General features: G+C 38.3%; 1 protein-coding gene across 1 annotated transcript; it reads right to left on the reverse strand.

Moving 5' to 3' along the window:
- Window positions 1-7,603: 7,603 nt before the first annotated feature.
- Window positions 7,604-21,429, reverse strand: LURAP1 (leucine rich adaptor protein 1). Its single transcript, XM_039319778.1, has 2 exons — window positions 20,736-21,429; window positions 7,604-11,175 (listed from the first exon to the last, which is right to left on the reverse strand). The coding sequence occupies exons 1-2, from the start codon at window positions 20,934-20,936 to the stop codon at window positions 10,465-10,467; spliced, it is 912 nt and encodes a 303-aa protein (XP_039175712.1). The 5' UTR covers window positions 20,937-21,429; the 3' UTR covers window positions 7,604-10,464.

A 21,429-nucleotide genomic window follows, 5' to 3' on the forward strand; every position in this document is an offset into this window, starting at 1 on the left:
AATTATGGGTATATTTTTAGCATGCTGGCCCAAATGATCGGTATGGTCCTTAAGTGTTCACAGGAAATGCTACATGGGAGATGGATATATCTAAGACTGCGTCTCTGGTCTATATCTTCACTATCTTACTAAAAAAAGATCATATGAATCTTTCAATTAATCAAAGTCATGATTGGTGGAGGAGATCAATATCAACAGGCCTATCAGATGATGACAATGACAGTAGTGAAGGTTATGACTTGACATTTAAAAAAAAGTAGCAAAAAGCACAAATTAATAAATTAAATGAAAAATGAGAAGAACCATGTATATGTCATGTTTCTGTGAAACTAAGAAAAAGAGGAAAGATGGAAGAACCAGGGATAATTGGGGGGAATTTTGCAACATTGTGAATTAATCTGACCCAAATTATTCCTTGAGGTGACATAAATGGGAACAAGATGAGGGAGTGCACAGTGTATAAAATGCTTTGGCCATTTGGAGACCCAAGAATGAATGTGAATATAACTGTGAACATTTGCTTAGATAAAAGATCTGTTTTGTTTCAAATATGGGGTTTAAGCATAAATCTGCTCAAGGAAAAGTAGTGATTAAAAATATGATTGATTTCATTCTTTATAATTCCTTTTAATTCTAACAATCTTGAGAGAATTAGTGAAGAAAACAAAGCTTGTATTCAATTCTGAATGTGGGATAGAATATTTTTTCATTATGCTAAGAGTAAATCTTGAGGAAAAACCAGCCATGGAAGAAAAGGGGAAAAAGTGAAAGAAACTTGAGAGAAAACAGATTCACTACAGAAAGAGAAAATATAGAAGACAGATTAATCTCTCAAAAGAATGAATGGAAAGAAAGTGTAAGGAAAGAAAATATGCAAAGAATAATTCTAAGAAGTGTCAAAATCTATAAGACGACAGACATAGCAGTTCCAAGTCCATAGTGGGAGCAAGTAATGCTACTTCAGGAACTTACTGTAAAAATGTTAAAAATGTTTAATGATAAGTAATAATAATGCTTTATGAAGTTCTTCCTTAAAAGTATTGAACTTTGAGAATACTGTAAAGTTTAGTTTGTTTTTTCTTGCCTTTCAACAAAAACTCAGTTTCAGTGCTCATCAGTGAGAAATGTTCACTTGATCCATGTTTAATGGGGGCTGGACACATCTGAACATTGCTGACTCCTCTCCCGTCACTTCTACCATAGCTTGCCTTGTCAGTCAAGAGGGAGACTATTACAGTTCCATAGCATCCAGAAAGCCAGACTTCTCAGTGATAAGGCAGAACATGGATATGAGAAATATCCATGTAAGGGATGAATTCTGTGGAAAGAGAATTCCAGAAGTCATGTGAATTGCCAAAATATATAATATTTCTTAATTTTGTGTGAACAATTTCTATGGATTTTTTAATTCTTTCATTATCAACTGTAGCCTGATTTATTCCATGAAGAATCCACCAGTCTGTTTGTTTTGGGAAGTCATTGCATTCTTCAGTGTTGTACTCAAGCCTTGTGTCAACTTGACAAAACTAGAAGGGATTCTGTCTATCTGGGTCAGAGAGTAAATGGAGCAGACAGTTGTAAACCCACTGATAGCAAATTCAGCTCTTATGTTTTAAAAATATCCCCTTTCCTTTCTGCTGACAAAATTCAAATACAGATTCATAGCAGAGGTGAATGATATGGTAAACACATATTATGTCTGGTTAATTATTGAAAAATGCTAAAGGAATTTTCTACCTGATAATACTTAGCATTTCCACAGTTAATCCTTCTAACATTAGTAGTATATGTGCTGATCCTGGATAGTAATTTACTGATAAACCTGTGGCTGAGATGAGTTTGGAATGTGTATATGGGTGTATCTTGATTCATATCTTAAACCCATATCTATGGAGGTTCTCAGTCATCCAGGTCATGGCTGTTCCAAAAGGTGCTTTTTTTAAAAAAAAAATAGCAACTAGACTTTCGTGATTTTTCTTGAATATGTTTCATTTCTCATCCAAACCTAAATTCATGTTTGCCAGCCATGATAATGTCTAGATATATAAACTTCAAATCCCACAATTCTCTAACAACATGGGGTTTTAACCCCATAGATTGAGACTTCCTATTCAGATATCATCTACTAAGATATTGGAGTTCATATAGGATCATGCTACTAATGTCTACTAATGATAATATTCATGAGGTTTACTATCACAGGCAGTATGTCTTAAATACTGATTGCTGGAAATTGAAGATTTTTGATACAGTATTTTTCAGACTCTGGAGAACTGAAAGTTCTGAACAGTTATTCATTTACTAAGAGTATAATACACCTATTTTATTTTACTTCTCAATTGCAAATTGGGTTTAATGAGAAAAGAGTTGATTGCTGCCAAAAAGAGAGACCACATTAATCTATTAGCATTCCCATCCCTTTGTAGATCAATATTTAAAATATCAAGACATGGAATTTGCAATTCAAGCTCTTGCCTCCCAAAACAAGGGTAGATTAGATCAGACATGTCAAACTCGCAATGTCATGTGATGTCACGTGATGTATCGGAGCTTTTTTCCCATTGCTGGCAATGGGGTGGGTGTGGTTTCCTGGTGATGCATCCGGCCCGTGGGCCAGCAGTTTGACACCCCTGGATTAGATGGTTGCAGGGGTGATGAACGGGGTTCAGAGTTGAATTATTTGGGGTGATTAGAAGTGAACATTTTCAACCCAGCTAGGGTGATGCTCTTCAAGGCACTGAATTCTTATACTCCTATTTTTCACTTTGATGTAGCACAGTGGTTCTCAACCTGTGGGTTGGGACCCCATTTGGGGTCGAACGACCATTTCATGGGGGTCGCCAAACAAGGCTGTCCGCCATTTTTCCCCCTTTTCTTTGGCCACGCCCCTGGCACCCGATGATGTATAAGTGGTTGGGGGTCACCACAACATGGGGAACTGTATTATGGGGTCACAGCATTAGAAAGATTAAGAACCACTGATGTAGCAAAAGCATTTGAAGGGCATTGAATGGCTGTTATAGAATGCTTGCAAATTAATTCCAATTAAGTTTTGTTTTAAACTTAATCTCATCACAACACTTCATAGCATATTATTTCCATTGCTGGTGAAAAACAGTGGGGAGAGAAGTGAGGAGAACAAGTGGCACAATTCTGACTATGTCAAGAGCATGTAAAACGCATACCATGGTATGCTCCCTTTGAATACTGGCTGTTGCAATCCTAATCAAAAAATACAGAGCACAAGAAATGTAAATTGTTTGAGTGGGGAGGAATGAAATGCAACAAATATTGGAGGAGGAGGACAGTATGGATGTGTTTAATATGCCAGCTTCTGCTTTTCTTTTGCTCAAAGAAGTTCTTTCGATTTTTTTTCATCCAATTAACCAGAGACAAGGGGCTTCTGTACAGCAGCTAACTAGAATAATGCTCAGCCCACTCAATCTTGTTTCCAAATTTGCCCAGTTAGTAATCCAGACACTTGTTCTTTTCAAATGCACCCTTGGGCCCAGTCATACAAATGGGACTTGTCTCATAGAATAGAGGGAAAGATTGGGTGTCCAGTATGGAATTGCCTAATCTGACAAGGTCTTGTATCTTCTGAGCTGAGTGTTCTTACTTTTCCTTTGAAGAACCTATGGCTGGAGATGGTTGAACTTGCATATGTGTGACAGGGATCATTGCAAGGAAGATTTCCCTATATCAGAAAGATTCTGAGGTTTATTTGCCTTTCTGTGACTCTTGTTTGCTTAGGATCAATTTGTATTTTGTTTCATTTGTCCTTTGCCTTTACGTTTTTGTAAAAGAATAAAAAAATGCAGATTTTTCCATTGTGTTCCTGAAAGTTAGGATTTCGGAATGTTATATACTGTCATATTCAATTTTATCTTTGCCTGATTTAGAAAATATATACACATATAATGCTAAGTCGCAGCTTGTTTAAGCATTGTTGCCTGAATAAATCACATTTATTCATTGTGAAACTATGAAGATTTTCAGAGGAATAAGTCAGTTAGAGTATTGTATTGTATTGTATTGTATTGTATTGTATTGTATTGTATTGTATACCACACATCAAATCTCATCGAAGTAGATACTTTTACTTACCAGATTGGAACATCTGTGCTTTCTTTCAATTTTCTGCCCCTTAGGTAATTCTTTTGGTCTATGTGGTAAATTATTTTAAATGTATATAACAAACAAAGACATGCTTTAGATCAATTAAAGTATACATGGGTGTGTGTTTTAAAATATTGTGGAGTCTTGAGGATCTTCAAGATAAATATAATTTGCCCAAAATTACAGAGGCAATATTTCCAGTTAGAGCACCTTCTAACATCTAGATGTGGGCCATAATCTTATGGAATATACAAAAAAAGGAAAATAATATTTGCCTTCTGACCCTGTTATCTTCTTCCACAACTTCAGCTTTCTCTTTTTAAGCATGAGGACAAATCTGATCAATATAAAGAATAGAAAGAGAAAACATTTTATAGAAAGACATAATATTGATGGTAATCCTGATATTGGCAAACATATTTTGCAAGACAAGTTCAATTTGAATTTCAACTGAATTAAATTCAGTTTTTCCTTAAAAAATGATCTGGATCTGATCAATTAAAGACATTTAATACATTTGAAGGGCATCATGTTGCTATTATAAAATGCTTGCACATTAATACGAATTTAAAAACTCTGGAAGAGAAACCCACTTATTTCAACTTAATCTCATTGGAACACCTCATAGCATATTATTTTACATTTGTTTCAGCAAATCATCAAGAATTGACCACCAACCAAATCTATAGATGGCACTGTACTCCACTAAATTATACTGTACTATATAAATCAAAAGTCTTTAGATGGTGTTGGTTATAGACAAATTGATAAATATTGCCATCTTTGGTCCAATAAGCAGGTGTTTTGGACAAAATACTTCCAAGGAATTTATTTATGTATTCATTTATTTTATCTTTCTCTATGCTGCTTATATAATCAGGACTTTGGGTGATGCACAATAAGCAGAAATAGAGAATAAAATCACAAGGACATAATAAAATCTTCAATAAAATAAATAATGATCACCCAACAATCATAAATGGGCTGGAGTCTGGTTGAACGAAATAAAAACTGGGGCAGGGCCTACTTCTGGCAGTAGAATATTCCAGGGCATGGGGACATTACAACAATTGGGCAAGTTACCCAGCCATCTTTCACAGGGATTCCTGCTATTTGTTTATCATGTTTAAAATGTCTTCTGTTTATTATAATTCAAAAATATATTTTCTGTAGTCTGCAAGACAGCAGGCAAATCCTTGATAATAGGTAGTATTCAAGGCTGTCTTTTTTTTCAAAATATCGTTTCTTTATCTTTTAAATTAATTGTAAAAAAGACTCAAAGGAACTAACAAGTATGGATCCTTCCTTTCCTTTCAAATGTAAAGTAAGCCTTGAGCTAAATTTGCTTAATATTTCTTAATAGCAGCAGGAACTGTGAGAGGGATCTAGGAATCCTTAAGTCCTTAGGATTAGCACTAATAAGACCATATTTAAAATATTGCATCTGTTTTAGTCACCAGGATACAAAAAAGATGTTGAGATGCTAGAAAGCAGTGGTGGGATTCAAATATGTGACCAACCAATTCTCTGTGTGGATGCCGCTTCCGGAAGTCTGTTCTGGGCCTGGGCAACAAAAAATTAGCTACCAGTTCTGCTGAAGTGGTGCAAACTGGCTGAATCCCACCACTGCTAGAAAGGGCACAAGAACAGCAACAAATTAGGAGACTGGAAGCTAAAACATATGATGAACAGTTGTTGGAACTGAATATATCCAGTCTAACAAAGAGTAGAACTACAGGTGATATGATAACAATCTTCCAATATTCCAATCTTCCAAGACTGTCACAGACAGGAAAGGGTCAACCTATTCTCCAAAGCATCTGAGGGCAGGACAAAGTGGAAATTTATCAAAGAGAGATCCAACCTAGAATTAAGGAGAAACTTCCTGTTAGTGAGAACAATTAATCAACTTGCCTCCAGAAGCTGTGGGTGTTCCATCACTGAAAGTTTTTACAAAGAGATTGGACAGCTATTTGTCCAGAATCATATAAGGTCTCCTGATTGAGCAGGGGTTGGACTAGAAGACCTCCAAAGTCCCTTCCAACTTTGTTATTCTGTAATTCTGAATATATGAACTCATCCACATCATTGTCTGGGCAACAATATGGAAGTTCTGCCACTCTTCCAAGTCCTAGCCCACTCAGTTTTTTTAGATCAATCAAGACTGACTAAGTGCTAGGCAGTGATCGGATTCAAATAATTTAACAAGTGGTTTTCTGCAGAGGGGAAGGCGGGGGAGGTGGCGCCACTGTCACAAGGCAGGTGGGGGGAGGGGAAACTGCTCCATGCACCCCGCAACTGCTTACCGTGCTGAAGGGCCCCCACAGCCAAGCTTACCACATCCTGACACCTGTCATGCCTCACCTGTTTGATAGTGACTTCTCCCACTTTCTCTTTCTTCCTCCTCCTTTGAACAGTCCTTCACTCCTGTTGCTACTTTTTCAGTCCCGGAGTTTTGTCTGGACCCTGTGCAGAGGGTCTTTGGAAACAAAGCCCTGTAACGATCGGGTGGGGTGGGAACCATTCCCTTCGCTTTTGGACCGGCTCTGAAATGGGCTGGAAGGAACAATCTGAGGGCTCCAATCTGGCTTTTCAGCAAGCATGGGGGTTGGAGGCATGTGAATGCATGCTAGTCTGGCATCTCAAAAAAACGGTTTTTTTTTCCTTGCTCCTGGATTTTTGCTGCCAGACTGTTTAACTTTCTTTAACGTTTCTTGATGCAGAATACAGACCCTTCCCATTCTGCATCAAGTAAACTTTAAAGATAGTTAAACAGTCTAACAGCAAAAATCCTCCCCATACGTGAACCCAGGTTTTTTTTTCTCCCCTCCTGGAGTGAAAAATATCAGAGAGAGCTCATTCCCAGAATGAATTTACAATTAACTTTTCTCAAATTTTCACCCTTACTTTCCCTTCAAATGTAGGGTTAGGTAGTTATTTAGCCATGAATAACTCATTGGGAACTAAAGCTATATTTTAGCACACAACCACATGGGTGGAGACTGACCACATGGGTGTGTCTGATCCCTATCCATGTGAAATGACTTAAATGTTCTTTAAGCCTTGTAACAGCCATTCCAGAAATAGCAGTTCCTATATTGGTCCCATTAATGGTCAAAACTTCTCAGAATAATACAAGTGGCCAAACAAACCCGTAAAAGTGATAGCATTGTAAATCATGGAACATAATATATAGCCCAAATTTGTAATAGATGCAAATCTGTAGAAGTATCTCACTGAAAGCTATTCAATGCAGAGGGCAAGGTCTAGGTTTGAGCATTTGAATTCTATCTGCTAAATTTAGTCTTTTACAAAGATAACTGACTACATCTGGATTGGGACAAAAAGGTCATAGAGTTAGCAGGCAATATAATTGCCTATATCAAGTAACGAATGAGGGGAAGTAACCCATTGCTCAGACAACTCCTTCTTGCAATCACAAAAGCAGATTGGGAAACAATAATTGTAAACTGAGATTTCAAAGTGCACAAGATTTAAAGATCAGACTTTATTAATAAATATTTTGTATCCCATAAGGCAAGAACATTTGTAATGAAAATTGAAGCTCCTGAAAATTCAACACAGCATCAGTTTACCTGTTATGACATTTTGCACCAAAAGAGGCTACCACTGATCATGTATGTATAAAACAGCAGACATCAAGATTGGAAGACTTTGTCTGATACTATTTCCGTTATCCCCAAGAACAATCTCTCTCTCTCTCTCTCTCTCTCTCTCTCTCTCTCTCTCTCTCTCTCTCTCTCTCTCTCATTAATATGTGATTTTAAAAGAATAAATCTCAAAAGATTATTTCTCTAGCAACAAAGGGAACATAGTTTTTTACATCCCCAAGAAAGAGCTACATCAGTTACAAACATTATTGTCCCTTGCTCAATGCTAATGGAGAATTCAGGCAAAAAGATCAGCATTGTTATGCTTCCAAAACACAAAATACATGCACTGCTCCCAGAAAGCTGCATGCTATGATTTGAGGCAGTTCAGCACAGCTGATGTTCTAGTCCCATATAACATGATTGTACTCTATTTCTTTGGTATTTTCTTCTGAATATATTACCTTGCAAATGTAGATTCTTTTATTTGTCTTTCCTTCCACCGTGTTTATGATTCTCATGCTTAAATCATTGACGATTCCCCCCCCACCCGTTCTGGAGACATTTGTGCTCCATTTAGCGTTATGGCATCCCAAGGCAGCCATTTTTGCAGTACTCAGGACACAAATTCTCAGCAAGGTTACTTAGCTGACATCAAGTCATTGCCATGTAGAACAGCTCAGAAGAGGAATGTATAGAAAAGGCAGATAACAGAATCAGTTTAGATGGGATGTAAACTGCACATTCACATAGGGTGTTTCCAGCTTGAAAAAGGTTGTATAATTTTTTAAACAACCTAAATCCTGTAATACCTTCGGGTTGGGTGGAATGGTAAGTATTTAAAACCACAGCATGTGACTCCACATTTCAGTTCTAGTGAGCACTGATTTCTTTCCCGATCCTCTCTTCCCTAAACACTTTAATTGCAATTTTAATTGTGAACATAGTGTATAGCATGGCCCTTAGTCACTTAGTGTGTCATAAATTTATTGCATTTTTATGGGCCAATTAAAAGGAAAGTGGAGCAAATGTTTCTTGAGCCACAATGTGCTTTGTATTATTAAGTTTAGGGTTTGTGTATGCATTTTCCTCATTTTCTTTTTTCTGACCTATACTAAACTGAAATGTAAAAGTGCAATTTTAAGACTTTTTCAGTGTTCTCCTGGACTGAGTCTTAAATCTAAGTAAATAATAATAATAAAAAACCTTGATTCCTTCTCCCCCACTCCACCCTCCAACGCGCACGCACACACACACGGACACACACACGGACACACAAGAGAGATGAAACATGGTCTGTATAATCTTGTTAATCCATAACACATCAGTGATATTATCTCCATCATAATTAGAATTACTTCATAAGCCTAACCAAGATTGCTTCCAGATGAGTATTTTATTATGAAATTACAATAAATTCACTGGAATTTATTAAGAAAGGAAAATCTATGTATAAGCCTTCCAACTTTTCCTACTCCCTCTGGTATCTTTTTCCATGGGACAGAAAGTCTGACTTTTCTGAGAAACGTAGCAAAATATTATAGGCTTCCAACGAGGAAATTTCACCCAGCTCTTCTATTACCTTTTTCAGGAGGTACAATTTCAACCTGGGGAAAAATTTATTGGGCAAAATGAGGTTATCATGCCTCATTTTATTATAAATTTATTTTTGTATTTTTAAAAAAACCAGTGTAGAGCTGCCATTTAAAACTATGACATTGAATTTTGAAACTCAAAATTTGAATGCACATACAGCTGTTTTGGCCTGGGTCCCATGTATGTTGGTTTGCCAATATTATGGTTATAGGAAACAGCCAGCCAGGGCACTTTTGTAGTATAATGCAAGGTCACCAGTGATTCCTCTTTCCATCACCACATCCAAAGTATACCACAAAGCAGAAAAATCCCAGTTAATTTCCAAGCCTAACGAAGTGTGTGAGAAGTTATCCCTACATATTTGCTGCACTTTTCTGTTACTTGCAGTCACTTAAAAGTACAGCATAATGCTGAAGCTTCAGCCCTTCAAGGATTTTCAAGTCTCATTAAACCAACAGACTCCCCCACTATTTTGCTCAGCTTCAGCTGGAAGGCTGGTTCTCATGGTTACCAGAATGAAGGACATATTCAGTCTGGTGAGTGTAGTAAATGAGTGTGTGGGCTTCTCTGTAGAATTCTGCATTCCTTTCTTAAACCTAGGAGGTAACTCAAATATCAGGCAAATGAAGAAGCAGTATTTCCTATGACATTAATAATAATAACATCGATTAAAAGGGTTGTAGTATCAAAGATTTGTCTCTGGTTTCTTTCATTAAAAAAAAAATCAGTTATTCCTAGGGAAGTATTGGTTACATGCAGCAGATTGAGTGCTGCTCAAGTGAACAGCTTTGTCAAAACCTGAAAGTCCAGCTTATGAGCCTATGCCCACCTCCACTTACATAGAAACTGGAACTGTGGCACAAAAGTGCAGCACTGGTGGGCCAAAGGCTTTCAAATAAAGGTGTACAGTACTTTTATATACCCTCGTTCTTGGAAAAGACTTAAGATCTTAGAAGTAGAATGCCATCTGGCTAATATACCTATATTCTGTCCACCAGCAATTATGTCTCAATAATTCTGGTCAAACAAAAAGACATTCAGACAGACATTCAGCACAGCTTGCAGTCCAAGGTGCAAAAAGACTAGAGCATAAAGCCTGGAATCTCTTTATGTTAATCCAGGCAACCAGTCATGGATGCTACAAAAATGTCACATCTTCTTGAGACTCAGCCCACTGCCATTGACCATCATATTCCAGGTGTTTCCTGTTATTGAGTTTGCAATTCTCTGAATCCATTTTGCTGCTCCTGGAGGCCTTTATTGCTAGACTCCCTTTGCTTGGCTCAGCAGCTATGGAGGTAAATTTCTCCTCAAGGCTCTGCACTAGCATAGGGACTTGTCTACCCAAGATTCCATTAGCCATTGGTGGTGACAGCTGGACAGGTGCACTTTGCTTGTTAAAACTTTGTTTTTTAACTAAACCAGAGGCCCATTCAGGGTAAGTTTTGCTTTTGTCTTGCTCTTTGTCCACTTTTGCAAGAAAGATCCTCTCTAGATCTGCCTTCGATCTTTCTAATTCACTTCTGCCCAGAGGTCTACCTGAGGTAGGTGACATTATGGGCTCGACTGAAGAGCTTTGTCCATATTCATCCATATCATCAGCTAGTGTGTCCAAATAGCTACCAATAGATATACTATCTAGTTTATCATTGGGATCCTGAAGACTATTCCAGCTGCCTCGTCGGGATGTATCCTGACTTTCTACCAAGCTGTACTGACTGCTGGTAAGGCTGCTACAGCGGCTGGTCAGCATCCCTTTTTCCTCAAGGAACCACTTGACAGCTTCTATTCCATCATTCACGGCTACCAGTTGATGGAGGATCTTGATATCTATTGTTCTTAGATAGGCCTGTGGATGAAAGAAGAAGATATAATTAGATCATACACTGGATGGAAGATCTTCCAAGGTAAATTGGAATTACTGTAGACTATATTGGGTCAAAGGCCCAATATTTCTCAACACAAACCACATCAACTACAGAAATATATCGAAGGAATACTTTTTCACATTTAAGTGGGCTCAGTATGTTTTCATATGCCAAACAATACACGCATTCTAAAACAACATGCTAATGATCCTTCTCCAATACACATGGTTACTCCCACTCAGGTGAGTGAAATGGAAGGGAAAGGATTGTGTATCAATGAGAGAAACAGGAATAATCTGTTGATAGTCTTGGCCATTGCTGAGACATACTGCTTAACATTCTAATTTTCTTATCTTATCTTATCATGGCAATTAAAATATTCTGTATTTTAATTGCCATGATGCCCAGTTAAAATCCAACACTAGTTTGTTGTATAACATGAGGCAAAACAGAAGGAATTCTAGCCTTCTATCCACTCTAGTACAGTAAAAAATGTGCACTAGGGATAAATTATGGTGAACACTTGTAGAAGCACCAGGCTGGGAAAGGCTGAATCAATGAATCAACAAGGAGAAGATATTTCTATTAATTGAAAGTGTTATATTTTAAACTTTTTTACTACAGGATTTGCCATTAAGTCTTTTTGCAATTTTACCTCTATAGGCAAATTCATTAATATAAACTAGCCATATAAGGCCCTAGGATATAAAGCATATGAAAGGGACCATCTGTCTCTACCTGTTTATTTTTCAGAATCTGGCATTTTCCCTAATTACCTCAAGCTTTTGTGCTGAGCAGTGACATGGTAAAGATTTAAAGTTTTATGTACCGAGTAGCAATAGCAAACAGCTCCTAACAAAGAGAATAATCCAACATTATTTGATTGTGAAACAGCTGCTTGGCTACATGAATCAACTTCAAGCAAACTGGAGCTGCCAAAGTGTTGTCTGTTTACTCCTGAATGTTACCCTGCAAGAATAGGACATGCAGTCACAAAGGGCAGAAGAGAGGCAAAGTTCTTGAAAAGCTAGCACAAAACTTGTTTAGAGAAGCTTGATTTATTAGCCAGGATTCAAAGAACACAATATTGGTAAATGATTCCAGCTGGACTAGATAATGTTGAACTAGCAAGATGACAGATGTGAGCACCATGGACAGAGGGGAACAGTTCCAAAAATACATGTTTAAAAATTAATCAAAAGGAATGTCTTTGCCTATAGATTAAGAGCAACCCATGGAAAGTGGGAACATTAGAAGCCACGGATTGAGGGTGGCTTCATAGATTATTCCAGCAAAGCATGATATAGAGCAGGCATATCAAACTCGCGACGTCATGTGACATCACACAACATATCAGGACTTTTTCCCATTGCCAGCAATGGGGTGGGCGTGGTTTTGGCATGACGCATCCGGCCCGCGGGCCGGCAGTTTAACATGCCTGATATAGAGGGATCTACAGTTTATCTACAGTATAAACAGTATAATTCTTGACCTAAATGACAATTTATCACATGCAAAAGAAGGCTTACAATCCTCTCACCCTAGTCTGACACAAGTATTTCCAATAGTGATTGTAATGTGAAAATAATCTCTTACCACTTCTTTATCTTGAAACCAAATTCAGCACCATTTGTTAATATAAAGGAAGGGGTGGGAAGAATCAGATTCTATCCATGATCTTGACCTGGTTTTATTGAGCTGGAATGGTCCTGATATGTAGATGTGTTCTTAAAGGAACCGAAGAAAACTACATTTATGTTCCTTTGATAATTCTCCATATTTGCCTTTGAACTGAATGTTCAAAGTAGCAGATTAGCATGCACAATAATCTCTACATTTCAGTTGTGCAACTTGATCTTAGAAAGTAGAAATGTGAATGAAGAAATGGAGGAATTGTATCTACGGAAATATTTGTCCAGAAACCATTTCAAAATATCAGGAAAAGACTTGAGAACAAATAGGATATGAATCCAGTAGCACAAGGCTATAGTCCTATTTTTGAACAAAAGCAAACACCTGGTGTTTGTTCAAGAGCTGTGACTAACATGTTGCAGCAATTCCCAAAGAGTGGAATGAATTGTTTTATCTGAAACTGGATGGATAGCTTGGAGGGAAGGGAAGAGGAAAAGCTCTGAATTCCATCTTAATTGTTATTTGTAGCTTTCAAAACAAGCTCTTTATGGTTAAAAATTAAACCTATATTTGTTGGTAATGTCAATATGCCTATCTAAACCGTATAAACCTAGCAATATATTTTAATGGTGCATCAGCTGGAACAGATACTCAGTCAAAAACACACCCAATATATCTGACTGTAGGTCCTATTACCTGTGGTTCCTGTGAATTATAGTGCAAAACATCTGGAAAGGCACAGAAGGAAGATGACTCATTAAGAGTGAGGTGTGGTTGATTAACCATGCTCATAAATTCACCTCGAGTTAATGAGAAACACAAATTCCTCTGAAAATACTCCCACTTTGGACATGAGATTAACTCTATAGAATGCTCTAAGAATGAATCACAGAATTCATTTCACTGGGCAGCTGCTGACTTTGTCAATGGTTCCTTTTTATAGGGTTAAATTTGTTTTCAAAACAAAAGGCCTTTATTTTAAAATATGTATTATTTCAACCTTAAATATCAAGAATTTATGGAAGAGTGTTCATAGGACAAGGGACATATTAAACAGCCTTATAGAGAATAGATGCCCTAAAGATCTCCTTATCCACAGTCTGTGCATCCTAGATGAAGAAGATTTGCTACAATAATGAGGATCTTTCCAATGGGAGATGCAGCTACCGATCTGAAATGGATTTTTTCAATAACAGAGTCAATAGTGCTGACCTAGAAAAACCTTATAGTCCTATCTAGGCATAAAAGCTGGCTGGGTGACTTTGGACTAATCACTGTCTCTCAACCCACAACTTGCCTTGTTATTGAGAGGAAAACAGGAAGCAGAGCCTTACATAAACTGCACAAAATAAATGTAAGATATACAGGTAATCCTGGACTTACAACCAGTCATTTAGTGATGGTTCAGAGTTACAACGGTACTGAAAAAAAATGAGTTATGAGCATTTTTCATGCTTATGACTATTGCAGCATTACATGATCAAAATTCGGATACTTGGCAACTGGTATGTATTTATGATGGTTGCAGTATCCCAGGATCATGTGATCTCTTTTGTGATTTTCTAACAGGCAAAGTCAATGGGGAAGCAAGATTCATTTAACAACTGTATTATTAATCTAACAACTTCAGTGAATCGCTTAATAACTGGCAAGAAAAGTTGTCAGATGGGATAAAACTCCTTAATCACTGACTTGCTTAGCAACAGAAATTTTGGCCTCAACTATGGTTGTAGGTTGAGGGCTACCTATAAATCTATTAATAAATAAGCATTAAAATAGATACACAGACTCCTGCGTCCCGGAGGTCCCTTCCAATGAAAAATGCCTTACATTGATTGTATTGTATTGTATTTTGTCCCAGGCAAAATATTTTTATTCTCCTATGCCTTTGTAATTTATAAATATATCTACTGCATAGAACTTTTAAATCTTCTGGCTGATGCTTTTATTACACATTAATATTTTGTGTATTTGAATTACTAGTCTAAGGTTTTTTTTTTTAATCTTGTGATTATGTATCACAACCCATCTGGAAAAACTGGGTTTTAAAAGATGGCATATGAATCTAAAATTCAGTTACAAATCCTTCAGGACTTTGCAATCACATTTAAAACATTTTCTCCAAAACAGGAGAAAAGTAGGGGGAAAAGCCATAAAAATTAGCCCACATCTCTGATCTTTGTCTAATACATTGTTTCTTAACCTCAGCAACTTTAAGATGCATGGACTTCAACTCCCAGAATTCCACTCACCTTAACTTGTTGAGGTTGAGAAATACTGGTCTAACATTTTAACTACCACTCTACGCTGGAGCTAATATTGTAGCTACAGATAGAGTGCACTGATACTTTAAAAATCCCTCAGGACCTTCCTGATTTAGACTCTCAATTAGTTTCATTATAATTTAATTATTTCCTCAGAATACAAAAAATCTACTTGGAGATATTTGTGCACATTGCAGTCTTACTTCTGAACTAAAATGATGCTAAAGAACTCCGATAGCATAGTGATTTTCTGAGATTTATGGCATCAAAACAATATCCATACTGAATTACAGCACTCTCGGGTGAAAAAGGGGAAGGTAAAGAAAGCTTGACAGAATGCAATTAATAAAATGGGCCATGAATCTTTACATTTTGTTTTGCACACATCTGACTCAGAAAATTTAAAATACAGATCCTACAAAGAATCCCAACCCCCACAACAAGGATCGTGAAAACGATCCTATGATTTCATTTTCTTCCAGCCTGGGCTTGCTTCAGTTAGAAATAATACAAATAGTTCTTTTAGAATTATAATCCTAGTACTTTACTTTGTGTTTATTTACTCTCATCACATAACCTTGCATTTAAAACTTGTAAACTAGTAGGCAGCTAATGAACAAAACACCAAACCAGTGAATTAAATTTACTTTGATAATAAACAATTCAGAAGAGCAGCAGAAAATTACAGGACACAGCCAAAAGAGAATGCCATTTAAAAGCATGGAGAAAGTTAAACATTAAATGAAATGACGCAACCATTTTCAATCCAGATCAAATGTATTCCCACCAAAGATAAAGATCTGTTTCATGAACTTTCAAAAAGCTTTTAGAAAGGGATTTTGGAACTGAGATGCCACCATCAGAAAGGCTTTCTCGTGTGTGAATATATTTTCTAGAACGTTTTTACTGTGGAAAAAGTAAAAAGATAACATCTTCGAGTCACGCTCATCCATGAAATTGTCTTGGAAACAATATGGAAATGACGTGCCAATGTTTCCTTCCAGGGTGTTTTTCAGCTTCTCAGACTAGCCCGCGGCCCTCATATTTCCCAAATAATAACTGGACTTCCAAGTATAGACCAGATTAGCAGGAACTACTAATATGTGCTGAGGCCTGAAGCAAGCAAGTGTCCCAAACAAGATAAGAAGAACTTGGAAGGACGTTACACATACTTCTCTGTATCAGTTGGTGTAATGTGATATCCAACAGGATGAATGTCACCTCAAGTTACATTTTGACATTTTATCTGTTGGCCGTGCTGGCTGGCATTTAGACAGCTTGCACTTCAGCGCATCAGGGGCACAAGCTTTGGTAAAAGCATGCCTGGCCAACTCACACTGGCTGGGGCAGGAAATAGTAGTTTTTCTGACTCTTCTCCTTTGTATCTTCCTTAAGAAGAGACCTTTTGAAACCCAGAGGGTCAGGGAGAAAACTGTACCAGTCTCAGTAGGAAAGCAGGCCTCCCAGGAAATAAAGACCTTCCAGGATGTAGTAGTCCAGCAGGCTACTTCTGCCTCAATTGTTTTGACAAAAACCTCTAGAAGGAAAACTACCTTTTCTGGATTTATACTTAAGATGTAATTCTCAGAAAACAGCTACAGGTAGTCCTCAACTTACGACCACAATTGAGCCCAAAATTTCTGTTGCTAGGTGAAACATTTGTTAAGTGAGAGTTGCCCCATTTTACGACTTTTCTTGCCGCAGTTCTTAAGTGACTCACTGCAGTCGATAAATTAGTAACACGGTTGTTAAGTGAAACTGGCTTCCTCATTGACTTTGCTTGTCAGAAGGTCACAAAAGGGGATCACATGACCCCTGAACATGGCGACTGTCATAAATATGAGTCATTTGCCAAGCATCTCAATTTTGATCACGTGGCCATGGGATGCCGCAACGGTCGTAAGTGTGAAAAATGATCATAAGTCACATTTTTCAGTGACCTTGTAACTCTGAACGGTCACTAAATGAATTGTTGTAAATTGAGAACTTTGCACCAGATCAAGGAATTAGAGGCAATCAAGTTAGACTTGCTCTGCTGGCAATTCTGTGACATATGGCTCTGTTTTGCATGTACATGCAAACAGTGCAAAACAGTCTGATTCACCATGTGAAAATCAATCTCCTAAATCAGCCATTTTTGGCAGTGCAGCATGTAACTTAATACATCCCAACTGTTTTCCTTCCACATTTCTCAGCATCCTCATAAATGAAGAAGTTCGTGATGGAAACAAAGTATATGACGGATGAAAATACCCTCAGTTTGAAAAATCAAAACAACACGCTCTTCCTAAGAAACCTTATGAGTATTTTCATGCTGGGGAGCAGATGTGTCCCTCAGGCAAACAGCCAGCCTATGTGTGGAGAATGAAGTCTTGTTTCATTGCATTCTGTTTTCTGCCCGGAGAAACAATCTCAGGACAAAACAGTTTTCTCTCATTCTCTTATTTTATGTTGACATGGAAAAGTAATATTTAAATGCCAAGTTTCATAGGAAAGATCATTTAAAAAATGGGGATTAGATTAGTGTTGAGGCACCGCTGCTTATTACAATGCTGATTGTCATATTTGGTTCCCAAATTTTAAAAAAAAAGATCAGAAGTAACCTGAAGACCATTCAACCTGAAATTTTACATGACAATATTTTCCATTTTTATGGATATCCCAATAGATTAACAACACAATCCTGTATATATTGACTCAGAAATAAATCCAAGTTCAGAGGGATTTAGTCTCCTGTAAATGGGCTGCAATGTAAATCACACCTGGATGACACACTGCAGAGTGTTCATAACCAAAGCTTAAACCCAAGCTTCAAGATTCTTGAGTCATTTTCACTTCCTCCACAAGTAACCCTCCATAGCAACTGTAGTTACATTGGAGGACTGAATACAGCAATCCTATGCATGTTTTAAAAAATAATTATTTGAGTCAACTTCAACTCTTGCTGACTTCTTGGATAGATACATAGGGAGTTAGGGATAACAGCGCAGTAGCTTGCTCTAATGCTGGATGGGGATTCTGGGATTTAAAGTCCACAGATCTTAAAGTTGCCAAGGTTAGACATCCCTGCTCTAACCTTTTCCAACTTTTCGGTCTAGTCTGCCCTGGTATTTCATGCATGCCTTTTTGGAAATAAATTCTACTCTGTTATTCTGTCCTAATTTTCACCTCAAAGAAAAGAGCAGTGAAGAAGTATTTTTTACTTTATTAGCAATTTTTGTAAATTGCTAAAAACTGACTTGTGGGAGAAAATTAGGGTTGTGACTGTTGCCATCTATTTTTGGGGTTTTGTTGGTTTCATTAACTTGAATTATTTGTTTCATTGGATTTAAAGCTTACTCAATTCCCAGACACCTCTGGATGGCTTACATGTTAAAAATAGAAACAATGAAATGAAAATAAAAAAGAGAAATGTTTATATCTGTTTTGTGGTTATTATTTTTAAAGATTATTTTATTATAGATGCATTTTTCAAAGTTAATGTTTGTCAATAATGTTATATTATGGATATGTTTAGGTAATAAATGAACGTATAAGCCTCTAAGGATCATTGGATTGGCTGGTAATAACAAATACGGTAGGTAAATGTATTTTTCCCTTTCTGTTTAAACATGTCCAGTTCTTGGAGACTGGACAAATTCCTGACGTTTTCTTGGCAAGAATTTCCCGAAGTGGTTTGCCATTGTCTCTTTCCTAGGGTTGAAAGAAAATGACAGGCACAAGGTCACTCAGTTGGCTTTGTGCCTAAGGAGGGACTAGAACTCATGAGCTCCCAATTTCTAACTTGATGCCTTAACTCAGTGTTTCTCAACCTTGACAATTTTAAGGCATGTGGACTTCAACTCCCAGAATTCCACAGCCAGCAATGCTGGCTGTGGAATTCTGGGAGTTGCAGTCCTCATGCCTTAAAATTGTCAAGGCTGAGAAACACTGCATACCAAACTGGCTCTAAGAAATGTATACATTCTCCTATTTGAATCTCTCTTGCCCTAAGGTTCAATTATAATAAATCTGCCATGATGCAATCCGCATGATTAAAAACAATCGTAATAATAACTTGAGCTGCTACCCTGCTTAGCTGATCCTCAAAACAGTTAAGCAGGTTTGGACTTGATCAGTACTTGGATGAGAGGCAATCAGGGCAATAGAAGTTTAAAAAATCTCAAACAGAATAGTAAACTATTTCCATATTCAGAGTTGTTTTACAATTGGAATGATATATACGCCTCAATAAGTACGTTTTTCTAAAAAACATAAAGGACAAGATATGAATGCAGACATAGAGTTGGACTTGATTAGATCTTACCTAGTGCCTGTTTAGTTTAGTTCCAGGTGCCAAATAAACTAAAGCTGGATACCCTAAAATCATTTTATGATAACTTCAAACAAGCTGATGTTTCTTAGATCCAGTCTATCCATTTTCATGCTTTTGTCTCAATTGAGCTAAACAAGAATGCCAAGTATGTAATACTACGTGTGTGTGTGTTTTGCATGTGCATATGTATATGTGTGGACGCACACATGGGTGTCCATTAAATTAAATAGATTTGGTCTCTTATTACTTCAGTGGAATTCTTTGCAGAATCCCATTGAAAAACCAACCGCATCGCTAGAATTGTACAGACTTTCAGAGACACATCTTCTTAACTTTAAAACCAGACTTGGAAAAATGAAAAATCACATATTTCAATTTCAATCTGGAACTTGAAATGGACTGGGCTGGGAAATGGTAGTCTCACGATCAGAAGTATAATGGATTGAGCATTAAATATAGACCGAGAGCTAGAGAACAGAGTGAACTTTTAAAGCTATACTAATATAAGTAATCAATAATATAGCAAGCATCTAGCACAGAAGTATTTTTCCTTTCCAGCCAAGAGAGGGAATGCCTGTCATATCCAAAATCTGATGATAAATCTGATTTTGCATCCTGGAAACGAAGCTGAGCTGGAACAGATGGGACAAATGGGTGCAGAGTTGCTCACCCTCAGATGGGGATGCAGTGCTTGGGACTTGGAATTGGGAAATAGGGGGACATCCAATAAACTGATAGCCTATAGAAAGATAGGCAAACTGGACTGAGCAGTTTTCAGAACCAACCAGTAAAAGACAGGAGATCAGGGCTAAGGTCCAAGCTCCAGGATGGGCATTAATGATCAGGTTCAGCAGGGACCATCAGGAGAAGATGTCCAGAGGAAAATTCCAAGTTCACTCAACACCAAAAATCTGCCACCTAGCCAGTAGGGCTGAGTTTGCTTCATCTAAAGAAAAAAAAAAGGCATTTGGGGGAAAGAAAACTCAATATACCTACAGTAGTTGTGTAGGTAGTTGTGTAACGTAACAGAAGGCAAGTCCACCCATTCATAGTGAGAGGTTCTTTATGCCAAATCAATTGTTACTACGAACACAGGAAGGCCACGCCGCAGTTAGGAATGGAAAGGAAAGGGGAATGAATGAAGAAGGACTTTGGCGGAACAAGACCTTTGCCTTTTCTCTTTCCAGAAGCAAAAAAAAAAAAAAAAAAGAGGGGTGTGTGTGTGAGAGAGTGTGTGTGTGTGTGTGTGTGTGTGTATGGATGGATGGGTGTGCAAAAGGGGGCATCCTATCTTTCCGCGCGGAAAGGGAGAGGGGGTTCCGTGACTCACCAGTTCCACCTTCAGAGCCTTGATCTTCTCCCCCAGACCGTGGCGCGGCCCCCGATTCGGACTGCTCCGAAGCAGGTGAGCAGCGGGGTCCCCCCGCAGCCACCTAATCAGCCCGTCCGGAGGTTTCTGTCCGAGTTTCATCTCCAAATCCTTCAGGTCCGGAGGCAGGGAGAGCTCAGCGCCGCTGCCCGGAACCTCCATCCCGGGAAGCGAGAGGCTGGATCTAGTCTCGGCAGCTGGAAGCGGGCGCTCCCTTCCCCAACCCTCCAGCTGGGCTTTTGAGCTGAAGGCTCGGCCTGGCAGGGAGTCCCTCCCAGAAGCTCTGGGCGTGTGGGCGGGAGTTCCGTAGGCAGCACCCTTATAAAATCGGAGCCTCTCCGAGGGCCTCGGCCAATCTCTCGGCTCCGAAGTCTCATTTCTGGCCCCTCATCACGAGCGGGGCTTGTCTTCCCCCCTCCTCCCTCCGGCGGCGCTTCACTTGGCATTCACACGGACCTTTCCTTCCTCCCCGCCGCCGTCCTTGGATTCCCCTTCCTTCCAGGGATGCTTAGAAGCGGCCGGCATTCAACCCGGGATGAGTTGGCCGCGTCAGCCGAGGAGGCAGCGCCAACGCCTAGCAAAAGTTCCAGGGGGCTGCAGGGAGCAGCGCCAGGCGTGGCTGCCCCGTCCTGGGATTGCAGCAGCAAACGGCAAA

This window comes from Crotalus tigris, unplaced genomic scaffold (genome assembly GCF_016545835.1).
Source record: "Crotalus tigris isolate CLP2741 ecotype Arizona unplaced genomic scaffold, ASM1654583v1 scf7180000023617.9722795, whole genome shotgun sequence".
Taxonomy (NCBI): domain Eukaryota; kingdom Metazoa; phylum Chordata; class Lepidosauria; order Squamata; family Viperidae; genus Crotalus; species Crotalus tigris.

Coding starts and splice junctions, on each gene's coding strand:
- LURAP1 (XM_039319778.1), bottom strand. CDS start 20,936: ATGGAGGTTCCGGGCAGCGGCGCTGAGCTCTCCCTGCCTCCGGACCTG. Junction 11,176..20,735: donor AGGCTCTGAAGGTGGAACTG/GTGAGTCACGGA, acceptor TTTCATCCACAG/GCCTATCTAAGAACAATAGA.